Raw genomic sequence first — 24,454 nt, 5'->3', positions numbered from 1 at the left:
CACACTCGGTGTGGTGCTCAAGAAACTAGCTAAATTTTTTGTATTTGCATTTTACCTTCTCTCCTTTAGATATGTTGTTTCCCTCAGCCCATTAAAGCATAAGTATATGCACGCACCAGAAACAAACTAAATCAAAATTTCAGATTAGGAGACCATACAGCTCATGATTAGGTTATCCAAGAACAAGTCTCAAAGAGCTTCTTGGTCCCCAACATAATTAATGAAGGAGCTGCAGCATGGTCTATATTCCTTCCTGCCCCCAAGAGTAATTCTTTGATTTTACACCAAGTGTCAGTTCACTGAAACATAAAATCCTGTCTGACTCTCAAACAAAATCTAGATCAACACCAAAAGATGATAATGCAGGAAAGAAGCATCTAGCTATTCAAAATGACCCCATATTGGCAAAAACAAGCAAAAATATTCATAAGCAAAATCCTTGTCAATTATTTTACTTTATGAATCTCTGCCACTGCTCAATAATTAGTGCAAAAGTGGTTGGAAAGTGCTTTAGCAATATAAAGAAATATTACTCCTAGAAAGGGGGTGGGGGGGGAAGACATCGTGGAAGAGATGAGGAAAAGAAATTTTGTATTTGAAACAATCATGAAGATTATTCTGGACAGGCTGAGTGCAAGAAAAGGTCAATCATGATGTTGTTGAGCACTGCCTTTACTGGAGAAATGCACAATATGTGTCTCTTCGCATTATGTGGTCAATATCTTCATGAACTAAAGTCCAATGATGCCAAAAAACCTTAACTTTGTGCACTGTTAGTGGTAAACATTGAAGTCAGAAAGAAGCATAACTATAAATAAAACTTTAAAAAAAAAACAGAATAGACTGTAAATGTATGTGTGCATCTGTCTCCACATACCACAAATTTCTTTGAAACTTCAAACATCAAATTTCTTTTTATCTCAGAAAAATATAACATCTATTTCTATTTAATATCTCAGGCCCTGATCCTTGCAAACACTTAGGCATGTGCTTAACTGTACACGAATAGACCCCATACAACATTAATTGGACTACTCACATAAGCAGAGTTAAGCAAATGTGGGTATTTGCAAGATTAGAGCCCTTGTCTTGAAAGCAAAGCCAAAAGCTGCCTTAATATGTATTGCTGACAAGATAAAATCATTCTATTTGTAAATATTTTTAATATACCAAAATAATACAAACCAACACATTAAAATGTGGGATTATTACTATACAAAGTAACTAATATATTCTTTATAATTAAAAAAAAACAAGGAAAATTTGCTTTGATAATCCCCAAAGTTTAGATGATGACAAGTGAAAATAAATCTTTGGGACAAAACTAAATTCAGTTTTAAAAGACCCAATTTCTAACTTGACATATTTTTGTATCATATTTATTTATATGTTCAATTTATGGTTAGGATCTTGGAAGGGACATTGCACAGTTAAAAGAAATTTTTTAAACAAGAGCTGTGTTTTTAAATATATTTTATGTGACATAATATTTGTGAATTTACTCAGATAACATTTTAGTGACACAGGAGGGACAGAAGTGTGTTATTTACTAGAAAACTATTAGTTAAATCTTGTTAACTCTTAGCAATAGACCAGGGCATAAACTGAATTTGAATACAACAAAAGATTAGGTCTTACCCTCATGCCTAGCACCAAGAACCCAATTTCTTCCATTAGTGGGTACTTGCTGACCTGTTGCTGAATCTTCTCAGCTGAAGCATATGGATCATAACTTTTCTGGCCTATTTTCACATCCATTATACACGGCTTATTAAACTTACGGGTCACATCTTCCAGTTTTAGGTACAGATCTGTTAAAAAGACAACCCTGTTAACAATAGGATAACACAAAGTACTTTATTATATAAGTTATGCCTGAATCAGCGGCAGGGGGGGGGGGGGAGCACACTTTAGATGTTAAGTTTAAGTGTTAGAATAGGGAGGACAAATCTGTACCAGTGAATAAAAAACAAACAAACAGACTAAACCCCTCACTAGCACAGTACACATACAAATTCTGTTGCAATTAAGTCTCAAAAAGTAGCCACCAATCTTCCTGCCTCAGGAAAACACATTAATTACAACAGCCTATCCGGTACTGAATCAGATTCAAATTTATTGCTGAAAAGGAATTCATGAGTTTGATTCACATGAGTCTTTAATAAATTTAAAATAAGTACCAATGATAAAATTACCGGTAAGTATTATCTTTAAACATGAGACAAGTAGAATTAAAAATCAATGGGAATTGTTGTTTTAGGGGGAAAAGGCTCATCTCATATCCTTACCACAGCAAAATAAAAATTCTCCACCCACTTCTCTCATCCAGTTTGACCATCCTAGTTCAAGACAGAACTTTCCATCTGTACTCAGCAACAAAGCATTTTGGCCTAGTGTGTGCAATAAAATCTTTAACTGAAACAGAACAGAAACTTCCAAACTGTTTACAATCGCATAAGTCTTTTGGATAGAAATACATTCAAGATGTTACATCAAGTCTGTATGTCTATCCAAGCAAAAAATGCTCTCTGTTGGCATTTTCAGACATGCTTATGTGCGATCACGTCTCCACTTTTCACAGGTACCAGGTACTATATTGTAGGTTAGAAAGCCTTTAGGGTCAGTTTGAGTATGGAGCAGTGTATTTCCTGTGTCACCCCAGGAGGAGTGCAGAGAAGGAAATGCAACTCAAACGGTTACAATTCCTTCCCTGAAGCAGAAAGAGCCTGCAAGAGATAAGGGTACATTTTATCAGCTTATTTCCCACCCCTAGGCTCCCAAACAACTATGCTCCCCATTCCACACATTTGCTTAGCCTTAATACATGTCAGTACTCCATACAAGATGGGGAGATGACCAGGGTATACAGAAAAGGGGTGGAGGAAAAGAGTGCAGAAACGTTAGCACTAGTCACAAATCTAACTTTCAGACAACATGACACCCATTGTACAGGTTTTCAGCATATCTACTGCTGAAACTAAAACACTTTAGGGCCACATTTAGCACCCTGTGAATAAATGCATGCATATTCTTTTCTCCCGGCAGTCATCAGATTTGTATTCTCTCATATGCTGGACACAGATCCCCTGTTTAGCCAATTTTGAACTTATAAGCCATACATGATCATGAGAGAAAAAAATTCCTCACCTTTACAGACCATCATTTCATTCATTTTACATGACTCCTTTACAAGCAGCCATGCCAAAATGCACAAGAGTTTCAAGAATACAAGGGTTTGTTTAAAGATTTCCTTTTAAAAAGAAGAATTTTGTAAGTCCTAATACTACTACTGCATCAAGTTCAAATTTCTCACCATCTCCTTCAAGATCCTGCACAAAACTTTGTGCAATCTACATTTCTGCTCTCATTTATACTCTTGCCATTTTACACTCATTACTCCCTTTTTCTTCATCTTTCTCCTGTTTTCCACACCAATCCAAACCACCTTCTTCTCTTCCTTCAAATCTCATCTTGAAACACACTTCTACAGCAAAAGTCTTTCAACAATAATATCTTCTAGACATCTCCACTACTTTGAGCATATGCTTTCATCTGTGTATCACAGCAGATATCTCTACGGTAGCAACTGTCTGAACTGAACCAGGGACTACGTGTTCTGTGTAGGAACAGGTTTGAGCCCACTATCTGCACTCAGTGAATAAAAGGAGAAACATCCTGTTCCAGGTCCAGGATGAACTTTATCTTTGGCCTCTCTCTCACTTCCTCTGTGGGGCACTTCCTTCAAGTGACAGGCCTATACCTGCACTTCTCTCAGGGTGGAATCCTGAAATTCACCCCACTTTTGACTGAATCAGCAAGTTACAGCATCCTCCCATGTACCAATCTTATTACCTCAGGTACAAATGAGAAGCCTGCTTTAGGCTCTCTCCAGGAGCTGTGACCAGCTGGTAAGGACAGCAGTGACAGGAAACAGCTTGTTCAAAACCAAGTATGATTTATTTATCCATAGGAACATCACAAGCAGAGATAAGGTTAAAGTAACAATAGCCCAAATGTATTATCTTCTCTAAATTAAGTCTTTCCTTCCTAGCTTAAGTAGGTCCTACTTGATGCAGATACACACAGCAACTGGGGCTGAGCAAGACAGGCTGAGCCCTGCAACTTCTGCTTCTATGACAGTCATAGGCTCTCTTTTACCCATTTCAAAGTTCCTTTATTAAGAAGTTCCCACACAAAGGGCTCCTGAAGTTTTGAGCAGGGCTCCTGAATAAGGACAAACTGGTTTATGCATTTCTCCAGAGAAGGTAGGAACTAATCTTCCAACCATCTCCATATGAGCAGCAGGCAACTGAATTAGAGTCATTGCCAGGGTCCTGGATGCCTGGGGAGAGCTCCAGCTGGAACTAACCTTCCATGTTCCAGAGAGCTAACCACACAACAACCAGCAAGTCCACAAACACACACACACTTCTGTATCTATCTCACATTCACAAAATTAACAGATAATTCCAATATTCTTCACACATCCATTTCTACCAACTATGGTCTTCTGTAAACCATTCCCAAATCTCACACTTAACACTTCTCCCTCCTAACAGTTTTGCTTTTTTCAAATATAACCTATTTGATTATTACATTACTTTGTGTTTCGGTGTTTAATTGGGTCTAGAGAAATATGAAAATATATAAAACCCCCAAAGCATAAAGTAAGCTATAGAAAAGCTACAGAACACTTCCACAGTTGAAATCAGTTAAGAGTAAAAAGAAGTAGTAAAAGTTCAGCAGCTGTAACGTAGTTAACAATTCCTCTTGATGAATGAGCCAGAATATAACCAGCTTGCTCTCCTCTAGCAGGGCTGATTTTGTAGTGTTCACAGATGTTAAAAGTAATAAAAGCTGTCAGTAAATCAGGTTGATGAAAGTCTCTTCACAAAGAGATCAGATCTCTTGAGTGAGAGTGTACTTCTGATACATTTTCCTGAGCACAACTGCACTTCAAAAAGCGTTCATTATTATCCTGACAATATTTTAAGTCCCCTTTACAGTTCTGAGGGTTAAGTAAGTTTCAAATTGATATACATGTACTTTGGAGATAAAGTGTTCTACTCACAGTTATACCATGGTATGAAACACAGAATCCTAAATAAGACCTATTCCCCAGCACTTATAAGTACTGTTCATGTAACTGAAAGATCTGGAGGAAAGAGACTTCTGATCAGGAAGTTAAGAACTGAGTATTATTCCCGGTTGCCATTTTCCTGACTATGGCTCTATTTTCATTGTGTCTATAAGAGGAGTGGGCAAACTTTTTGGCCCGAGGGCCACATCTGGGTAGGGAAATTGCATACAGGGCCATGAATGTAGGGCTAGGGCAGGGGGTTGAGGTGCAAGAAAGAGTGCAGGGTGTGGGAGGGGGTGTGGTGTACAGGAAGGGGCTCAGGGCAAGGAGTTGGGATGCAGGTGGTATGCGGAGTGTACAAAGGGGCTCAGGGCAGGGACTTGGGGTGCAGGAGGGGTTCAGGGTGCAGGCTCCAGCCCGGCGCCACTTACCTGGAGCAGCTCCAGGGTGGCAGCGGCATGCAGCGGAGCTAGGACAGACTCCTTGCCTGTCTGCCTGCCCTAGCCCCACGCCGCTCCCAGAAGCGGCCAGCACCATGTCCCTGTGGGAGGGGGGAGCCCTCTGCCCTCACCTGTGGGTACCTCCCCCGAAGCTCCCATTGGCCACGGTTCCCCGTTCCCAGCCAATGGCAGCTGCGGGGGCCAGTGCCTTCAGGCAAGGGCAGCGCAGAAAGCCTTCTGTCTTCCCCGCACCCTCCCCACCCGGGGCTGCAGGGACATGATGCTGGCCACTTCCGGAAGCGGCGCAGGGCCCACGGCACCACGGGGGTGGCAATCCCACAGGCCGGATCCGGTCCGCAGGCCATAATTTGCCCACCCCTGCATCAGTATGAACTTGCTTAAGCATTCAGTCTTTGCTGGAAGAAGTAGTGGAATAATTATTTGAGGCATCTGATTTGTTTTCATAACTTACAAAGACACATTTTGAAATAAATGAATGAAGCAGGGGGGAACCTAAGTTGCTATCAGCAACAAATGAGGAAAAATTTGAAAATAATTCATATTGATCTGCTTTGTTCTTAGTCCAGGTGAAGAAATCAGATCCCAAAAGCAAAATACACTGAATAGTAATGAAGTACTGAAAAGTAAATAGGAGAAATAGCCAGGCAGCAATAGTCAGAGCCCTAAAAGTTTCAGCAGACAATTTAAAATGGATATTTTGGCTTATGCATGCCTTCAGAATCATCAAAGAATCCTGTGGCACCTTATAGACTAACAGACATTTTGCAGCATGAGCTTTCGTGGGTGAATACCCACGTCTTGCATCCGAAGAAGTGTGTATTCACCCACGAAAGCTCATGCTGCAAAACGTCTGTTAGTCTATAAGGTGCCACAGGATTCTTTGCTGCTTCTACAGAACCAGACTAACACGGCTACCCCTCTGATACTTCAGAATCATGTTATTGTACATTGCTAATAATCTTCAATTACTCTCCCTCCATGAAATCTAAATTCAAATCAAATTTGTCTTGCTCCAATTTTACAGCAATTTATTGGGGGTAGTGATTGGGAGAAGACAACTTGTCCATATCCTACAACTCTGTGGCTCACACACACCAGCTTGTTGACTAATGTTAAATCGTGAACATGAAAGCCTAAACAGACTTTCCCTTCATTCTTTGATGGAACATTATATTTAAATAGAGCAGGACACCTGCTCCACATGTATGGGGATATATGAATGTTAATAAGTATGTTTATGAACATCAATGTTTTCTAGTATTATTTTATCTAATCTAGCTGGCATCTTCTCCCATTTCACCCAAATATTAATGATCTAGCCTTAGACTTCTCGTTTCCAACCTTTCCCTGTGAAATAAGTTACACCATCCTCCATCTTGGCTATCAACTGTTCCTGCTTAATTCACGGCCCTCACAATAACATTTGTTTGTCCCCTCCCAGGTATCTTCAACAATCTCAACTCTGAACAGTCCTTCTCTTTCCCACTGCAAGTCTACCATTCCCGGCAGTATGTCTAGATCAGGGATCGGCAACCTTTCAGAAGTGGTGTGCCAAGTCTTCATTTATTCACTTTAATTTAAGGTTTCGCGTGCCACTAATACATTTTAACATTTTTAGAAGGTCTCTCTCTATAAGTCTATATTATATAACTAAACTATTGTCGTATGTAAAGTAAACAAGGTTTTCAAAAATGTTTAAGAAGCTTCATTTAAAATTAAATTAAAATGCTGATCTTACACCGAAGGCGCGCTCAGCCCACTGCCGGCCTGAGGTTCCATTCACCTAGGCTGGCAGCGAGCTGAGTGGGGCCTGTGGCCGTGACCCCGGCTGGCAAGGGGCTGGCAGCCAAAACCCCAAACCGGCAGCGGGCTGAGCAAGACCGGCGACCGGAACCCCAGACGGGCAGTGGGCTGAGCAGCTCAGCCCGCTGCCGGTCTGGGGTTCCATCCGCCGGTTCCTGAAAGCCAGGGTCCCAGCTGCCGGCCCCGCTCAGCCCACTGCCGGTCTGGAGTACCTACCTTCTCCCTGGTTTTAGCCCATCCTCTTCCTCTCTCTCTCTGCACTGAACTGAGGGTGGGAGTGCACTGAGCACAGGGGCTGGAGGTGAAGGAGCAGGCTGGGGGTTGGGGTGTAGGGTCTGGCCAGGAGCTAGAATGAGGGAGGGGGCTCAGGGTTGAGGCAGGAGGTTTGGGTGTGGAGCTCTTACATGGGCAGCTTCCATTTGGAGTGAGGGGTGCAGGTGGGAATGTTTGGGAGGGGGGGGGTTGCAGGAGCTTCTGTTTGGTGCTCAGGGTGGGGATATAGGGGGTGCAAGAGTCAGGGCATTGGGGGGCTGGGTATGTGTGGGGGGTGCAGGAGTCAGGGCACAGGGCTAGGGTCATGGGGGGGGGTTCAGGAGTCAGGGCAGGGAGTGTGGGCTGGAGTCGTGAGGATGCTCTCATATTCCTGGAGGGGATATGCCCTGATCCCACCCTCCTTCTCCAAGGCCCCGTCCCCACCTCTCCTCCGGAGCAGAGAGCATGCTGCGGCTGTAGTTCCGGCTCCCCCTCCTTCTCCAGGACCATCAGCTGTTCGGCAGCAGGGAGGGAGAGGAGGAGGGGCAGGAACCCAGCACGCTAGGGGAAGAGGCAGGGGAGGAGGGAGCTTGGCTGCCGCTGGAGGCTGCCCTGCAGCAGCAGCTGGCAGGACCAAGCTTCTGCCCCCTACCCCTGCAGGAAAGAGCAGTGGGCGGAGAAAAGCAGGCTGGGCCGGGCAGGATTTTTAATGGCACGCTGCTGCCTGCCGGGGTCCCGGCTGCCGGCCCCGCCCAGCCCGCTGCCGGCCTGGGCTCGGCAGTGGGCTGAGCAGGGCCAGCGGCCGGGACCCCAACCCCGGCAGGCGGCAGCGTGCCATTGAAAATCAGCTCACGTGCCATAGGTTGCCAAACCCTGGTCTAGATCAATCTTCTCTCCAACCCCCACTCCTTTCCCAATAGAGCATTCCCAGAGGTAGTGACGATTTTGGCACGCTTTCTGTACAGTTTACAAATTCTGGTTGATATTATCAAGTTCTTATGAAAATTTCTGCATTATTGAATATCGCTGCGTGTGTATGGATTCCACCTGGGGCTGACAGGACTCTCACATTTCAGCCAGAGCAAGAACAATACTCAGTTGTTAGACCTTTACAATCAGGTATTCAGTTGGAAACACCCGAGGACAATGGGCTAGCTCAAGCCTAGGAGAACCTGCATTCTCCACAAAGGGGCTGGTGTTTGGAGAGTGGAAAGTTATTGGCAGCAGGAAAAGAGAATCAGGTGTTAATAACAAGACATATAAACTTGAGGGACTCACAGGAACATTTCAGCAGGAGTGAGAAAAAGAGATGGACACGCTGAAAAAGGGGAGCAGGGGGCTCCATGACTGAGGAGACAAGCCATGTGCTGCAGCAGAAGGACCTTGGATAGCCCCAGAGGGGCTGACTCCAAACCAAAGAATGAAGGATAAAGAGGATAGGTACTATAAAAAAAGCTCTTTGAGATACTGCCAAATACAAACACAAGAAGGCATTAATGTGAACCAAGGAGGTACCAGGCACTAAAGGAATTCTAGTAGAATTTCTTTACACAGAATAACTCAAACTTGTTAATGGAAAACAAGTTATCCACAGGGAGCATAAGCAACACGTAATAGAATTATACAAAAAGAGATCAACTGCTAATTAAAAAGTGGCCAAAGATTTAGATGGGCTTTATAGTGTCCCGTTCCAGACGTAGGGTGACCAGATAGGAAGTGTAAAAAATTGGGACAGAGGATGGGAGGTAATAGGAGCCTATATAAGAAAAAGCCCCCAAAAACGGGACTGTCTCTATAAAATCAGGATATCTGGTCTCCCTATCCAAAGGTTCTATCTTCCCATATGGATAATAGTGGGGACACTAGTTTATTTCTTAAATAGAAAGCAGAAATTTGTATCTTTGTTTCCAGTTACCCACCAGAAAGATCAGAGAAAAAAGTGTAACATATTTACAGCGTAATACAAATAAAGTTTTAAGGTGTCAGACCTTGGTCTCACTCAGACTCAGGAATATCTGTAGGACAAAACATTTTTCCTACATTAAAATTTCTTCTTAAACAGGGTACCTATTTAAATTACTGTTATACTGTATATACTGTATGTTATACTATTCTGTGTTATAGGGAATAGGATTAATCTACAAAAAAGTTACAAAGGTTGGTATTGCCGAACTAATTTCCCAGAAAATTTCCCATCCAGTTTGGGCAGCTAGCATAAAATTAAAACAATACCATTAGGTGCAGTAGGTGGTGACCAGCTGCCAAAATATTTTGGCAAGTATTTCCGCAGCTCTAGAAGAACACTGTCACAACAGTCAGCAGCATAAACCTGAAACAAAAGAGGGGACATATAACTTTAAATTATGCATTTTATATTTTTAAGAGCCAACAGCTACCTGCATTCTAGAATGTTTACAACCACTTTACATGTAAAAACCTACAAGAGATTATAAAGTACATATGAGAAATTCAAGATATTTGTAATCTTCCAACATGCAGAACATACATTGATTTTTACTATCCATGGAATAATGTATTAGCTAACTTGAACAAAAACAAATTAGTTAATCTTTTCTTATCAAAATTTCAGTTGTAATTGTTGGTATTAAAAAGCCAGATAGTACAGACTGAGTTCATTCTTCTATCCTAAATCCTGGATTTTGAAGGATTACTATAGATTTTAGCCATTTTAAATTGTATCAAGCTTAGAATACAGATCCAGTTTGGATTCTTTTTTCCTCACTCCCCACCCCACAAAAAAAAAATACCCTCAGTACATCCTTTGAATAATTACACAGCCATAACACACTATTCAGATACATCTGTTTTCCTCCGCTTTTGTTTTTTTCTTGAATTTGGCAAGAAACTGTTGGAAAAAATTGTTTGGGAATAGTAGCTGCTCTTTATTACATTTCTGAAGTATTAATTTCTCATTCATGTAAACTGGAATTTAGGAGACTGTTCTATAATTACAACCACTTTTAAATGGTGGTGTTGCTAGCAGGATTCTAAAAAACATTTCGCTGGCTAGCGTGGAATGGAATTTTTTGTCAGAGAACGTAGCTGCCGGCAGCACTGCAGATAACTTAGAGCACAGTTTTACTAGCATGGGTTTTAGACAAAAAAAAGCGTGTCCACACTAATAAAGGATACAGACCACTGTTAAACATCAAGTCTAACACTTGTAGACAGCAAGGCTCCAAAGCCGTTGCAGATGCGGGTCAATTCCTATCCACACTGTAGTAACTGTGCCGGAAGACCCCCCAGGCACAGTGTAGTAGTTACCTAGAAATACTAACATTTTCTTTCTGCAACAGACCATACTGCAATGTTTTAACTGCATTTCCAAACTGTTTATGTTGCAAAACTAACCCATATAGCCATGGCAGGAGATTTCCTTCTGATAATTGAATCTCCTCCTCAAAACTGAAGATGTTACATGGTAAACTGAACTAAATGATACCACAATGGCGTTAGGACAAAGGTGAACAAAAAAGTCTAGTTACAATGCCACAAACATCAAGACAAACCTCAATTGTGACCATTTATGTCAATTCAAGTACACTGGAGAATCAAGCAGCAGAATGTTAAAGCTGGTCTAAGCATTTTTGTCGTAGGCTTCATTTTACCTTCAGTCTAACCTTGAGTTGAGCACTCACAAGTTAGTCATCTTGATTTAGCCTAATTTGATGCACCACTTTAAGTGTGTGTTCACATGGCGCTGTGGGAAAAGTGTCTGTCCCCTCTGGGAATTGTGGGCAGAAATGATCTAGGCCCAGGAAATCCATTGCCTGCCAGGACACAAGCTGTTGTGCTTTTACCTGCTTGTGCTTTAAGATATGCAACCTGCTCATTCCAACAACTAGGACCAACAACTACTATTTTTTATGAAGGCAATGTTTCTTTGGCCTGCCTCTGTGAAAGCTGCCACTAAGAGACACCGGCAGACATTTAAAGAGTCGGTTTCCCCAGAGAAGGCAGCGGTGGTGCTGTTAAAAGTACACCAAGAAGAGATCAGCACCACACAGATATAGAGGCCTCAACTCAGCTGATGTTCTCTTTCACAGCAAATACACCATCACCCCACTCCCAGGACCAGAGCACAGAATGGTGGGACTATATATTGTGATGGAAACATACAATCAGCAGTAGGCCCAGAACATTTGTATGAGGAAAGCAAGATCCCTGGAGATGTGGGGGAAAAAAAATTTGCCTGGGGCCTGGAGCACCAAAACACTCCGACAAGAGAAGCAATAATGGTCCAGAAGCATGTTGCTACTGAACTATGGAACCCAGCAACTCCATACCGATCTATTGTAATAATTTTGGGATTGGCAAATCCATATTCAGGACAGTGGTCACAGAAATCTGAAAGCAATTATTGCTCTACAGCAACATAGGGAGGTTATTCAGAAATAACCGTGGGGTTCAAACAGATGGCATTCCCAAACTGTGCACGTGCTATTGATGGCACGTCTATATTTATCATATGCTCGTCAACTTAAGCAAGTACATTAACAGGAAGGGCTACTACTTCATCATTCTGAAGGACTACTATGTCAGAGTCATGGACACCTACATAGGATACACATGGTAGAGTACACAAGATGAGGGTGTTCTGGAGGTCTGGTCTGTTTCAGTGAAGGTAAGTGGATACTGGATTCTGACCAAGTGACAGTGGGATGTCCATGTCCATTCTCATTTCAGCCAACCCTGCCTACCCTCTGATCCCCTGGGTGAAGACGACTTATGATTTCCACTGCCCTGGCAAGAGAGTGTACAAATACACACCAAGCAGGTAAAGAATGGTGGCAGAATGTGCTTTTGACTGAAAGGAAGATGGTGCTACTTACAGACTCATTTGGACTGTAGTATATATAATGCCAAACATGGCACAGACACACATATGCTTCACAATACAAGGGGGAATATCTGGGGGCAGAATGGATTGAAGACACCCATGATTTGGAGTCTGCTTACAGACAGCCACCTCGTGCACCTCTTGAGGCTGGCACAGGGTCCATTACAACAGCAGCCACGTGGGATGCCTTGTGCACCCCCATTTGAGCTGTGTGGGAAGTATACCCATGCTGATGCCAGAATGTGGGCCAGGGGAGTGAAACGAAATGTGGTCTTGCAATATTTTTGTATGAAATAAACCTGGTGGACCTGTTATTTCTCTTTATTTATCCACTGCAACTCCAGAATTCAGTATGTGACTAAGCAAAGCTTTATTAAAGATCAGCATATTTAGGCATCCAGATCCCATGACAAAGTTGAAAGGATGTGCAAAATGAAAAAAACAAGTGCAAAACAGCAACAGTGACATGCAAGAGTGTAACAGTGCAACACACTCCAAACATCAGACATCAAAATAAACTGAAAATGTTGTGCCATGTTATATGAAAGGAACTGCACATCAGGATGTGTTCACTTCATCCATATTCAAACTGAAACAGAGTGCAGCAGATAACTGCTGACTGGCTTCGCCCACAGCGAGAGCTGTCCATAGGTTGGAGGTCATAGTACAATGGAGACAACATTATGGGATTGGCCATGGGTAAACAGATGATTTGGGCAGGACAGCTTTGAGCTGAATGACTCATGATCCTCAAACGTCTCAATCACATCCCTCTGAAATGCCATGTCTCACTTCCTTATCTCCTGATCATAAAGAAAATACTCCACCAGCATTTCCCTTTCAGCTCAGAATTGCTTCTCTCTTTGCTTTTCGCCTTCCCTAGGTCCTCCTGCCAGCACCCAAGCTGTTCCATACTGTTGTTCTGATCACCTGGTGAACTCCTTATGCAACTCCAGCTGCATATTCTCCTTGCAGATACCCTGAGTTGGTAAAAAAGCAAGACAAGCTCACTCGTGGTTTGCTCTACCTCTCGAGGCATGATGGCTGCCTCACACTATGGTGTCACTGAGGGTGTTGATGAGGATGTTAATGATTGAGCACATTAACAAGAAAACCCCTAATTTACGAGTGAAATCACTAATGAAGACAAAGGGCTTGTCTACACTGTGCAGCAGTGTGTGCCAGAGGGGTGTAATTTGTAAAGCACCCTAACGTGTTGCACTTTAACTGCCCAGGGTAGACCTCGAACTAGGTACTTTTTAATGTTAACATATGCACTTTGCCACACCATGCAAACAAGTCTTTAAATGGGGTTCTACTCTGAAAAACAAAATTCCTACATAACAGCATTGGGAGGTTTCATGTTTGTTGACTTAGTGACTTCCAAAACAAATCTGTTCAGTTTACGAGTAACGAGACTGATTTCCTCATTGTCAACCTGGATCTGGGTTCTCTTAGCTCACATTGATGGTAAATATTCTACAAATCAAACTGAGTCGACAATTCTGTTGACACGTGAACCAGAAGAAAAAAAAATAGTTCAGTTACCAGTCCTGCTTTGGTTTTATGGTACTAATAAAGATTTATTTTAGCCAATAAAATAAGCAGATATGATTCTGAACAGACACAGGAACAGCACGCTGAATTAAAAGATGCCATTTCTACAATTTTTAAGACCAGAATCATAGTTTGACTTACTTTTATGATAGTAATATTAGTGTCCATGGACTTGGGAAGGTACCAAAAATACACTTCTGTAGATTTAGAACACTAATGCAGTAGGATATCCCAACTTCAAGATCAAATAAAAAACAGGGCTTAATCGCTCTAAGAATAAAGAAGGTTTCTTAAATAGTCTACTATCTTATGAAGAAGAGCAGATGTATAACAGCTGTGTTTTAAAATGGAAAAAATATCTTGCTGTCATGCTAAAGGCTGAGTTTCTGCTTCAACACCAATGTAATGGTGTGACAGGTTGGATCACAGAAACCCACCTGGGAGCTGCCAACAGATGTGCCAAGACTACTTCTATCCCTGCTTTCCCTGACAGCTCAGGACTCCAGCACCCTGTCTTGCTGAGCCAGACACTCCCGTCTGCTCCAACAAAGACCCAGGGTCTGAATTACTTGCCCCAAAGCTGCATGTTTACCTGAAAGCAGCTAACAGAAGTGTACTTGTTTTTAACATCCAGATGCCCAACTCCCAATGGAGTCTAAACCCAAAAAAATCTGTTTTACACTGCATAAAGCTTATACAGGGTAAATTCAAATTGTTCGCCCTCTATAATACTGATCGAGAGATATGCACAGTTGTTTGCTCCTCCCAGGTATTAACACATACTCTGAGTTAATTAATAAGTAAAAAGTGATTTTATTAAATACAGAAAGTAGGATTTAAGTTGTTCCAAGAAGTAACAGACAGAACAAAGTAGGTCACCAAGCAAAATAAAATAAAATGTTCAAATCTATGTCTAATCAAACTGAATACAGATAAGATCCTCACCAGTTCCAGAATGCTCCCTTTTACAGGCCAATCTCCTTTTAGCTTGGGTCCAGCAATCACTCACACCCCCTGTAGTTACTGTTCTTTGTTCCAGTTTATTTCAAGTATCCTGGGGGGGGGTGTGGAGAGGCTCCCTCTTTTGCCAGCTGAAGACAAAGTGGAGGGGTCTCCCAACGGTTTAAATACACTCTCTCTTCTGGGTAGACATCCCTCTCTCCCCATGTAGAATCCAGTCACAAAAATGGAGATTCGGAATCACATGGGCAAGTCACATGCCCATGCATGACTCAGGAATTGCAGGTAGCAGCTATTACCCGCATGCTACTTTGAACGTCCTCAGGTAGACTTCTTATGTGGAGTCTTCCAAGCTCTTTTGTCTGTTAAGTGCTTCCTGGTTGAGCACTTAACTTGCACATTCCTTTCCCAAGAAGTGACCAAACGTTCTAACTAAGGCTACTTAGAAATCAAGCAAGTATATGGCCAATGTTCATAACTTTGAACACACAAATGGTACCTGCATACAACTAGTATGAACATAACCAGTAGATCATAACCTTTACATAGATGTGTTACATGGCATATGTAGCAAAACCCTATTCCAGTTATCACACATACATTTGTAAGTACCCCCCATAAAGCCTTATGGGGTACACTGTCACAAATGGAATTAAGAGCATTATGTTAATCAGCCTCCTACAAAGTTGTCTTGATCCCAAAAGCAATAGAGATTTTTTTCTTAAACCTAGACTAATTTCACTTACGATATCCAGATCACTTATTTTTCTTTAAATACAGATCTCAGTATCAGTTTTCATGATAACTTTTTTTTGGCGGGTGGAGGGGAGAACTATGTCAGCTAAGAACATGTATTTGGTTCATAATGGAGGAAGATCTGGGAAAGCCACTCAATTAAGCAGTAACTGCAAAAAATTGTTCAGGAAGCATTGCTCATTCTCATGCATAAAAGAGAGCAATGCCTGTTCATAATAAAGAGCCCAGTAGTAATAATCAGCAGCTAATGGACATCTTCTCCTTTGATTGCATGCACTCCAGTAAGCACACTGTAATCAGACACAAAGTCCAGAATGCTGAATATGAACTGAATAGGGGATCTTGCATATTAATGTGAAATTGCATTGTCTACTTTGTTTTAAGACAGCCACGGACATGCAACTAAATTTCACAAGTACAGGAGTCAACAAATTCAGTTATGATACCTACAACAATGGTAACTTGAACAGGAGTACTTGTGGCATCTTAGAGACTAACAAATTTATTTGAGCATAAGCTTTCGTGGGTACAGTCCACTTCATTGGATGCATAGAATGGAACACATAGTAAGGAGATTGTGTGTATATGTATATATATATATATATATACATATACACACACACACACACACACATATACAGAGAACATGAAAAGGTGGGAGTTGCCCTACCAACTCTAAGAGGCTAATTAATTAAAGATGAGCTATTATCAGCAGGAGAGGAAAAAAACTTTTGTAGTGATAATCAAGATAGCCCATTTCAGACAGTTTGACAAGAAGGTTTGAGGATACTTAACAATGTGTGTAAGTCAATGTGTGTAATGGCTCAGCCTAAATTGATTCAAGCCTAAATTGATGGTATTTAGTTTGCATATTAATTTAAGTTCAGCAGTTTCTCATAGGAGTCTGTTGAAGCTTTTCTGTTGCAAAATTGCCATCTTTAAGTCTGTTACTGAGTGACTAGAGAGGTTGAAGTGTTCTCCTACTGGTTTTTGAAGGTTATGATTCCTGATGTCAGATTTGTGTCCATTTATTCTTTTGCATAGAGACTGTCCAGTTTGGTCAATGTACATGGCAGAGGGGCATTGCTGGCACATGATGGCATATATCACATTGGCAGATGTGCAGGTGAACAAGCCCCTGATGGCGTGGCTGATGTGATTAGATCCTATGATGATGTCACTTGAATAGATATGTGGACAGAGTTGGCATCGGGCTTTGTTGCAAGGATAGGTTCCTGGGTTAGTGGGGTTTTTTTTCTGTGATGTGTGGTTGCTGGTGAGTATTTGCTTCAGGTTGGGGGGCTGTCTGTAAGTGAGGACAGGTCAGTCTCCCCTTGAGCTCATACAACAGCATTACAGTTAATGCTACATTAAGCAATACATGCTGTGTGCACAATAACTACGAAAGTTGGAAACATGGACCATCAATAAGCCTTGCCTGGAACCAAAGGTTACTGCTTATTCCAAACACACAATCTTCAGCATATACATCACTCATTCACAGTGACAGTCTGCACCTTATGTTCACTCCTTTTACAAGACTATGATTAATGTTGTACAAAGCATGCCTTGTGAGGTATCATTTGAAAACTCATAACTGGCTGATCATTACTACCTTGGTAAAAAGTGTGTGGCAACATGGTACATAAAGATTCTATTGTACAATATTAGAGAGATATGTTCCAAGTTTGCAAAAACAGCTACAAACCAGTTCCTCAGAAACAACAGACAAACAGACCCCACAGTCAGGTGTCAACAAGATCAAATGGATTATCCACCTGGTCAAGTGGCCAATCTTTGGCAGAAAGGAAAAAAAAAAAAGGGTGAGTGAGAATTTTACATCTTGGCAAAGAAACAGCTGGAGATTCCTGTCGAAACAGACTTTCAGTCTCCTGAAGCTCAGCTGGAGAGGATTTTCAAAGGAAAAAAAAATACAGAGAGAGAGAGAGCGCTATAAGAAAGGGAAACAGACCCCTGAAAAATCTCGCTCCCTTCATCTCTACTCACGGCATTCAAAACACTTGATGGACAAAGGAATCATCATTGGACTAGGGAAGAGATCGTGGCAGAAAGGAATTCAACCAGTAAGACTGTAGAACATATGATGAGAAATACCTTTGCTTTGAATTTACTCTAGCTTGTTGTTAGATATTAGTTGCGTTTTACCTTTTATTTATATGTAACCAATTATACCTCATTACTTGTAGTCCCTTAAAAAAAATCTCTCTTTCTGTAGTTAATAAACTTGTTTTATTGTTTTATCTAAGCCATTGTGCTTGCATTGAAGTGTTTGGGAAACTCCACTAGAGATAACGGATTTGTGCATATCATTTTCTATTAATAAAATGATGAACTTTATATGAGCTTGTGTTGTCCTAGAGGGGGCTGGGCAGTACAAGATACACATTTCTGGGGAAAAGTCTGGGACTGGGAATTTGGTGGTGTTCCTTTGCAGTGTAATTTAAGAGCGCCTGGCCATAGCATTCATGCAATATAGCTGGAAGTAATTTACATGTTGGAGGCAGTGTATGAGCAGACCAGGAGTGGTGCTCTCACAGTAAAGCAGTGTAAAAAAGGCACCCCAGGTTGGAGAATTGAGAGGACACAGCTGTTCAGTCCAGATTGTACCCTGGGTAATGTGACATTAATAAAATCCAATTTTTAAAGCAATCATTTTTAATTTTTTCAAGTTATCACCATTCTGTGTAACACATGTATGGAAATTTCGAAAATACGCCCATTAGTAGTACAAAGTCAAACATATATTTTTGTAAAATCTTCATATAATCAATCAAAAATTGCACAACAAACTTATGCCAGTTCATACTGGCGTAGGTATGGATGTCATATACCATGAGCTATATTTTTCAGAGAGCACAAATGGAAGTTATAGAATCTAATGGTAGTCCAGGTTTAAAACTATAAATTGGATGTTTAGTCTCTGCCCCAAGTACCTTTTTGGAGGGAAATGGTGGGGAGGGAGCTTGGGCCCAAACAACTCATCTGTTTTTGACTAAGAGAAGGTGTGGGTGGGGCAGGGAATACTAGTTCCTATTAAAAATTGCAAGAATTTTTATAAACAGATTAATGCATCTAAGTGACTTGGGGCAGAGAAAACTGAATTTTAGAAGGAAAACTAGTTTTTACTATAACAGAGCCTTTAAATATGACCCCCACAGCCAGGTGTCAACAAGATCAAATGGATTATCCACCTGGTCAAGTGGCCAATCTTTGGCAGAAAGAAAAAAAAAAAAAAAGGGTGAGTGAGAATTTTACATCTTGGCAAAGAAACAGCTGTAGATTCCTGTCAAAACAGACTTTCAGTCTCCTGAAGCTCAGCTGGAGAGGATTTTCAAAGGTTTTGGTGAAACTAGTCATTTGACAGAATCTCAAATGTTTTGAAATTGCATTATGAACATGTGCAGTGCAATTGATCTGGTTTTTAAAGTACTTTTTAGCAACACTGAGAACAAAGATAAATGTGCAGGGAATGAGACAAGGAGAAAGAAAAAGACCAGGCTCACCAAGACCACTCCCCTCAAACTTCTCTGCTGCCAGCTATTGTAGCTTGTTCTATAAATTAAGTGGTTGAAATCTGTCCTACAGTGCTGAAGGTTCAGGGTTCAGACACTTCCGATAATGGGATGTTGCTATAGTTGTAAAAAATAAAAAAAATTTAAAGAACATTAGGTTGTAAAGTCAAGCATTTAAAAGCTAGGAAATGCCAGATTTATGCCTGCATATGCAGCTTTAATTCTGCCTCTTTGTGGAAATGCATTATGATAAAGCCTTTAGTTATATGATCATGCTTTATATTTCCCACAGCACCACAGCCTCATGCAGTGCATGAGATGTAAGCACAAACGGGTGGGGTGGGGAAGAATTAAGGTCGTAACAGCAACTGTAAACCTAAAATTTCCTAACTTTTAACTGTTTGACTTCACAACTTCTTAAGTAGTATCATGTGACTGTCACAAGAATGTGGAAATATATTAATGTCAAGTCAAAAGTCAGATGAGGTTTCCCTTTAGCCTACTATTCTAATATTTCTCAACACATTTCAGTAAACAAATATCAGAATAGTCATTCAGCTACTGAGGAGGTTAACAATTACAACACTTTGAGTTCATGAATATTTATAAAGAATTATGAAAAAATTATTTAAAATATAGTTGTATGTAAACTGTCAGATTCTAGCAAAAGATACCTGTGTCTGAGACTAAAGGGAAATTGCACTTAATTTCTCAGGATATTCCCCACTCCAACAATTGTGTAAAATGTTTTTGCTGGGCAAAAGAGGGCCTTGTAAACATTGTAAAATTACTCTTCTGACAAAGACAGCTATACTATAAGTTGCAATAAAGCAATATCGTTTTTCTACTAAATTCAACAGCTGTTATTCGACATTTCCATAGTCTACTTAGTAAAACATCTTATGGAAGTGGATTTCAGAAAGTCTCTAATACTTCCAAACTCATTTTTCTTAAAGATGTATTGCTTTGGTGGTGCCTATTAAACTAGATAGAAGTTTCAGTTTGATATCAGACAGGAAGAACATGATTTTATATAAAGACATTTCAGTCAATTTTCTAACCAACGAAATACCAAGGCTTTGGCTACACTGTCACGTTTCTGCGCAGCAAAGCAGCCTTCTGTGTTATAACTCCCGAGGTGTACACACTACTAAACCAATTAATGCACAAAAACTGTGCAGTTGCAGTGCTGTGTAAAAAAAAAAAAAAATCCCAACGAGAGGCGTACAGCTTTCTGCGCTAGGGGTACAGCGCCGCAGTTCCAGTGGATACCCTGGTCAATTACAGCGCTGTGATTGGCCCCTGGAAGGTGTCCCACAATACTGTTCTCGCCTCTCTGGTCATTGGTTTGAAGGCTACTGCCCTGCCCTCAGGTGACCAACTGTCATCCCCACCCCGTAAATTCCTTTGGAATTTTGAAAGTCCTCTTCCCGTTTGCTCGGTGATGCGTGCAGTGGTCTCAACACATCTTTCCAGGTGATCATGCCTGCTCCATGCACCAAGCGATCCCCCACTTGGAGCAATACCGAGCTGCTGGAGCTCATTAGCATTTGGGGAGAGGAGGCTGTCCAGTCCCAGCTGCGCTCCAGCCATAGGGATTATTATACCTATGGAAAGATTTCACGATGCATGACAGAAAGGGGCCATGACCGGGATACATTGCAGTGCAGGGTCAAAGTGAAGGAGCTGCAGAACGCCTTCCACAAGGCGCGGGAGGCAAACAGCCGCTCCGGCGCTGCGGTCATGAGCTGCCGGTTCTACGAAGAGGTGGATGTGATACTTGGTGGCGACCCCACCCCCACTGCGAAGGCCACTGTGGATACTTTGGTGCATCACATGCCAGTCGAGAGTGGACTGAGTCAGGAGGAGGAAATCTTAGGCGAGGATGTGGAGGAGGAGAGGGACCCAGAGGCAGAGGACAACTCAGACGTCAGAGAAGCATGCAGCCAGGAGCTCTTCTCTACCCCGGAAGAGGCTAGCCAGTCACACCTGTCAGATCTTGGCAAAGCATAAACAGGAGAGGAGGCCCCCGGTAAGTGGCTTTGAGAATCACTAAAGCAAGTTGTTGGGGGCAGGAGGGTTGAAGAAAGCAGGCTTTTGTCTGTGTGATGCACGTACCACCACATCCCTAGTCTGAGCGACGGAACAGGGTGTTCATGGACTCCCTCACTTCATGGGAATCTGCCTCAGATCTCCAGGAAACTCTCATGGAGATACTGGGCAATCCGCTGCCGCAGGTTCTTTGGCAGAGCTGCTTTGTTTCTTGCCCCAATAAGGGTAACTTTCTCACGCCACTCTGCCATCCCTGGAGGGGATGGGGGGGCGGGGACCATTGCTGCACACAGGCAAGCCACATAAGGACAGGGCGGAAGCCGCAGTCTTGGAGAAGACCCTTCCTTGATTCCCTGCTCACCCTCAGCAGCAAGATATCTTCCATAATGAACACAGCCTGTGAAAAATGTTGGGACAGGGAATGATTAAAAGTCCCCGCTACAGTGCTGGCTCTCCCCAAGTGTACAGTACGGTCCTGGATCACTGATTTCCCCTGCCCCTGCAGTTACTCACCATTTTTGGGGTCTTGTGGCTCATGTGGGCTTAGTAACAGGTATGTGAATTGTGGCTGTGTTTTAAATCAGTGGTCTGTGTGTTGCAAACAACACTGCTTCTGTAAAATGTTGTATTTTGGCTTCACAGATATGACTTTGGAAGCCCAGCTTCCCTCTTTGTTATCGCCGGCTGAACGGCTGTGCAGAATTAGAAAGCAGCCACAAAGAACTAAAGAGGACTTTCTGTATGAGGTCATGATGCACTCTGTGGCCGAGAAACATTTTGAAAACCTTGTTTACTTTACATACAACAATAGTTTAGTTGTATAATATAAACTTATAGAGAGACCTTCGAAAAAATCTTAAAATGTATTAACAGCACGTGAAACCTTAAGTTAAAGTGAATAAGTGAAGACTCAGCACACCACTTCTGAAAGGTTGCCGACCCCTGTTCTAATATATATAGAACTGGTTACACCATAGCTACATCGAACACTAAAATGACTATGTCAAAGCATTTTAGGTGGACCACAATGTGCGTTTTGCATTAGGACTAGTATATCCTAGGAGGGATTTGCCAGTTTAACTTTACCATCATAAGCTATACCAATATAAACACTTTTGACTATATAACTACAGCTACAATAGGGCTTTTACCAACATAGGCATGCTGGGGGCATCTTCTGCAGGTGACGAAGAAAACTGTGCTATCCTGTTGGAAAGCATTGGAAGGAATAAAGAAGAAAAATGGTACCAAGACTTTGGTCAAAGTCTGATGCAAGACAGAAAAAAAATTGAGGTACACCTCTACCCCGATATAACACGACCCAATATAACACTAATTCGGATATAACACAGTAAAGCAGCACTCCGGGGAGGTGAGGCTGCGCACTCCGGCGGATCAAAGCAAGTTCAATATAATGCGGTTTCACCTATAACACGGTAAGATTCTTTGGCTCCCGACGACAGCGTTGTATCGGGGTAGAGGTGTAACTGGATTTAGTTACACTCAAGCTGATCAAGTTAGTAAACTATTTGCTTTGTCATGTCATCTAACAGACCTATGTTTGTAAACAAAGATTTTACATCTAATTATTAGCAAATTGCTTCCAAAATTCAGCTACTTATTGAAGTTACAGTAGTTAAAATCAAGTCATACTAAATATGTAATCACCAAAACATTTGCCAGTAAGAAGCTCAGTACAGAATAGAGCTCCCGCATTAAACAAAAGAGAGTTCATTATACTACAGGAAGCATAGATGAAACCTAGATGTATTTTAATGTTTTACATATTTAATAAACAAACCACTGAAGCCTCATGTTTTCAATAGTGAAATCAGATTCGGGGGAGGGGTGGTGTTAAGTCAACCCACACTTTTCTCAATAATCTATTAACAGTCTACTGAGAGCATGTGATAAATAAAGCAACAACAGGAAATGAAGTGCTGCCTTAACTGAACTATGGCATATTAGTGTTTAGTACTAACACCTTATTCTAACGATGGATCATGTATTCTTATGTTTACATTCTAAAATGATACAGAAAAATTAAGTACAGTGTAATTCTTACTATAACTATACTCATATTATAATCCAAGTTAATACAGCACAGAAAATTATCCATCAAAATCTGTATTTTAGCCTGAGCTCCAGTGTTCTGTTGCCAAAATAAAACTCCCGACTTTGCAAGATTAAACACAGCCTTCTGTACTGAGGGAATAAATTAGCAGTGATCTGGGTTGTAATTTGAGCATGTTTGTACAACTATATCATGGATATATGGGCACTGCACACTGTTGGGGCCACATTATTAATAATAATGTAAATAGTTTGATTAAAAACAGGTTGTATTGATCTATTTTCCCCTTTAGAGAACTATTTTACCTGCTACTTATTCTCACTCATGCCATTTTAAGTTATCTAGCAAACTAACTGAAAAATCAGTTTCTTCTGTTACGTTGTGGTGCATAGGGTTTTCTTATTGTATTTTCAGTACTGCTGTTTGGTCTGATGGTTCTAACTAGATAGCTCAGGCAATTCTATACAGTAAGTGGAGAAAGTTAAATTGTCGTCAGCAAAATGTGATGGCACCAACAGCATGAGTGGACTGTTTTAAAATTCATTTACCATGTTTTCAAACAAATATTTTGTACTGTTTGGAGAATAGAGAATAAAGGACCATGGGCCAAATTTTCAAGAAGTGGCATCCATGTGTGGGTATTTCTGCTCATACTTTTCAAGCACTAACACCACTGCACACACACAGTAGTATGCAGGTGTTGGGACGCATGTTTGAGCATGCAAAAAAAAGGGGGGGGAGGGTGGAGCCCAACTTGGGGCTCCTTTGAAACTGGCAAAATATGGTCTCTCTCTAAACACAGCATTGAACATGAAGACTAGACAATTGAAATTCTACAAAGGGCTACCTCTAACAAGCCAGACAAGAAAAGAAGGTCATGAGCATTAAAAATCAAATAGCCCAAATTCAATTATAGCTTTCTTACTTAACCAATCACATTCATGTCCCTTAAGAGCAGCTCTGGATATACACAGATCAAGAAGATGACCTGGACATATGACTGAATTCTGAAAACAACAGGCTGAAATGACACACTCTTTAGAGCAGGGGTCCCCAACGCGGTGC

General features: G+C 41.4%; 1 protein-coding gene across 1 annotated transcript in view; it reads right to left on the bottom strand.

The window, feature by feature from the left end:
• The window catches only part of IPMK (inositol polyphosphate multikinase), a 76,989-nt gene that overhangs the window by 22,287 nt on the left and 30,248 nt on the right, over positions 1-24,454 (bottom strand). The window contains exons 3-4 of the mRNA XM_045024112.1: positions 9,829-9,925; positions 1,639-1,811 (exon numbers count right to left, since the gene is read on the bottom strand). Of these exons, the coding sequence (XP_044880047.1) occupies positions 1,639-1,811; positions 9,829-9,925 (270 nt within the window). The remainder of the gene's footprint in view (positions 1-1,638; positions 1,812-9,828; positions 9,926-24,454) is intronic.

The sequence above is a fragment of the Mauremys mutica genome, chromosome 7 (assembly GCF_020497125.1).
Source record: "Mauremys mutica isolate MM-2020 ecotype Southern chromosome 7, ASM2049712v1, whole genome shotgun sequence".
Classification (NCBI taxonomy): domain Eukaryota; kingdom Metazoa; phylum Chordata; order Testudines; family Geoemydidae; genus Mauremys; species Mauremys mutica.
The sequence above is the reverse complement of the archived record's forward strand: the minus strand, read 5'-3'. Positions and strand labels throughout refer to the sequence as shown.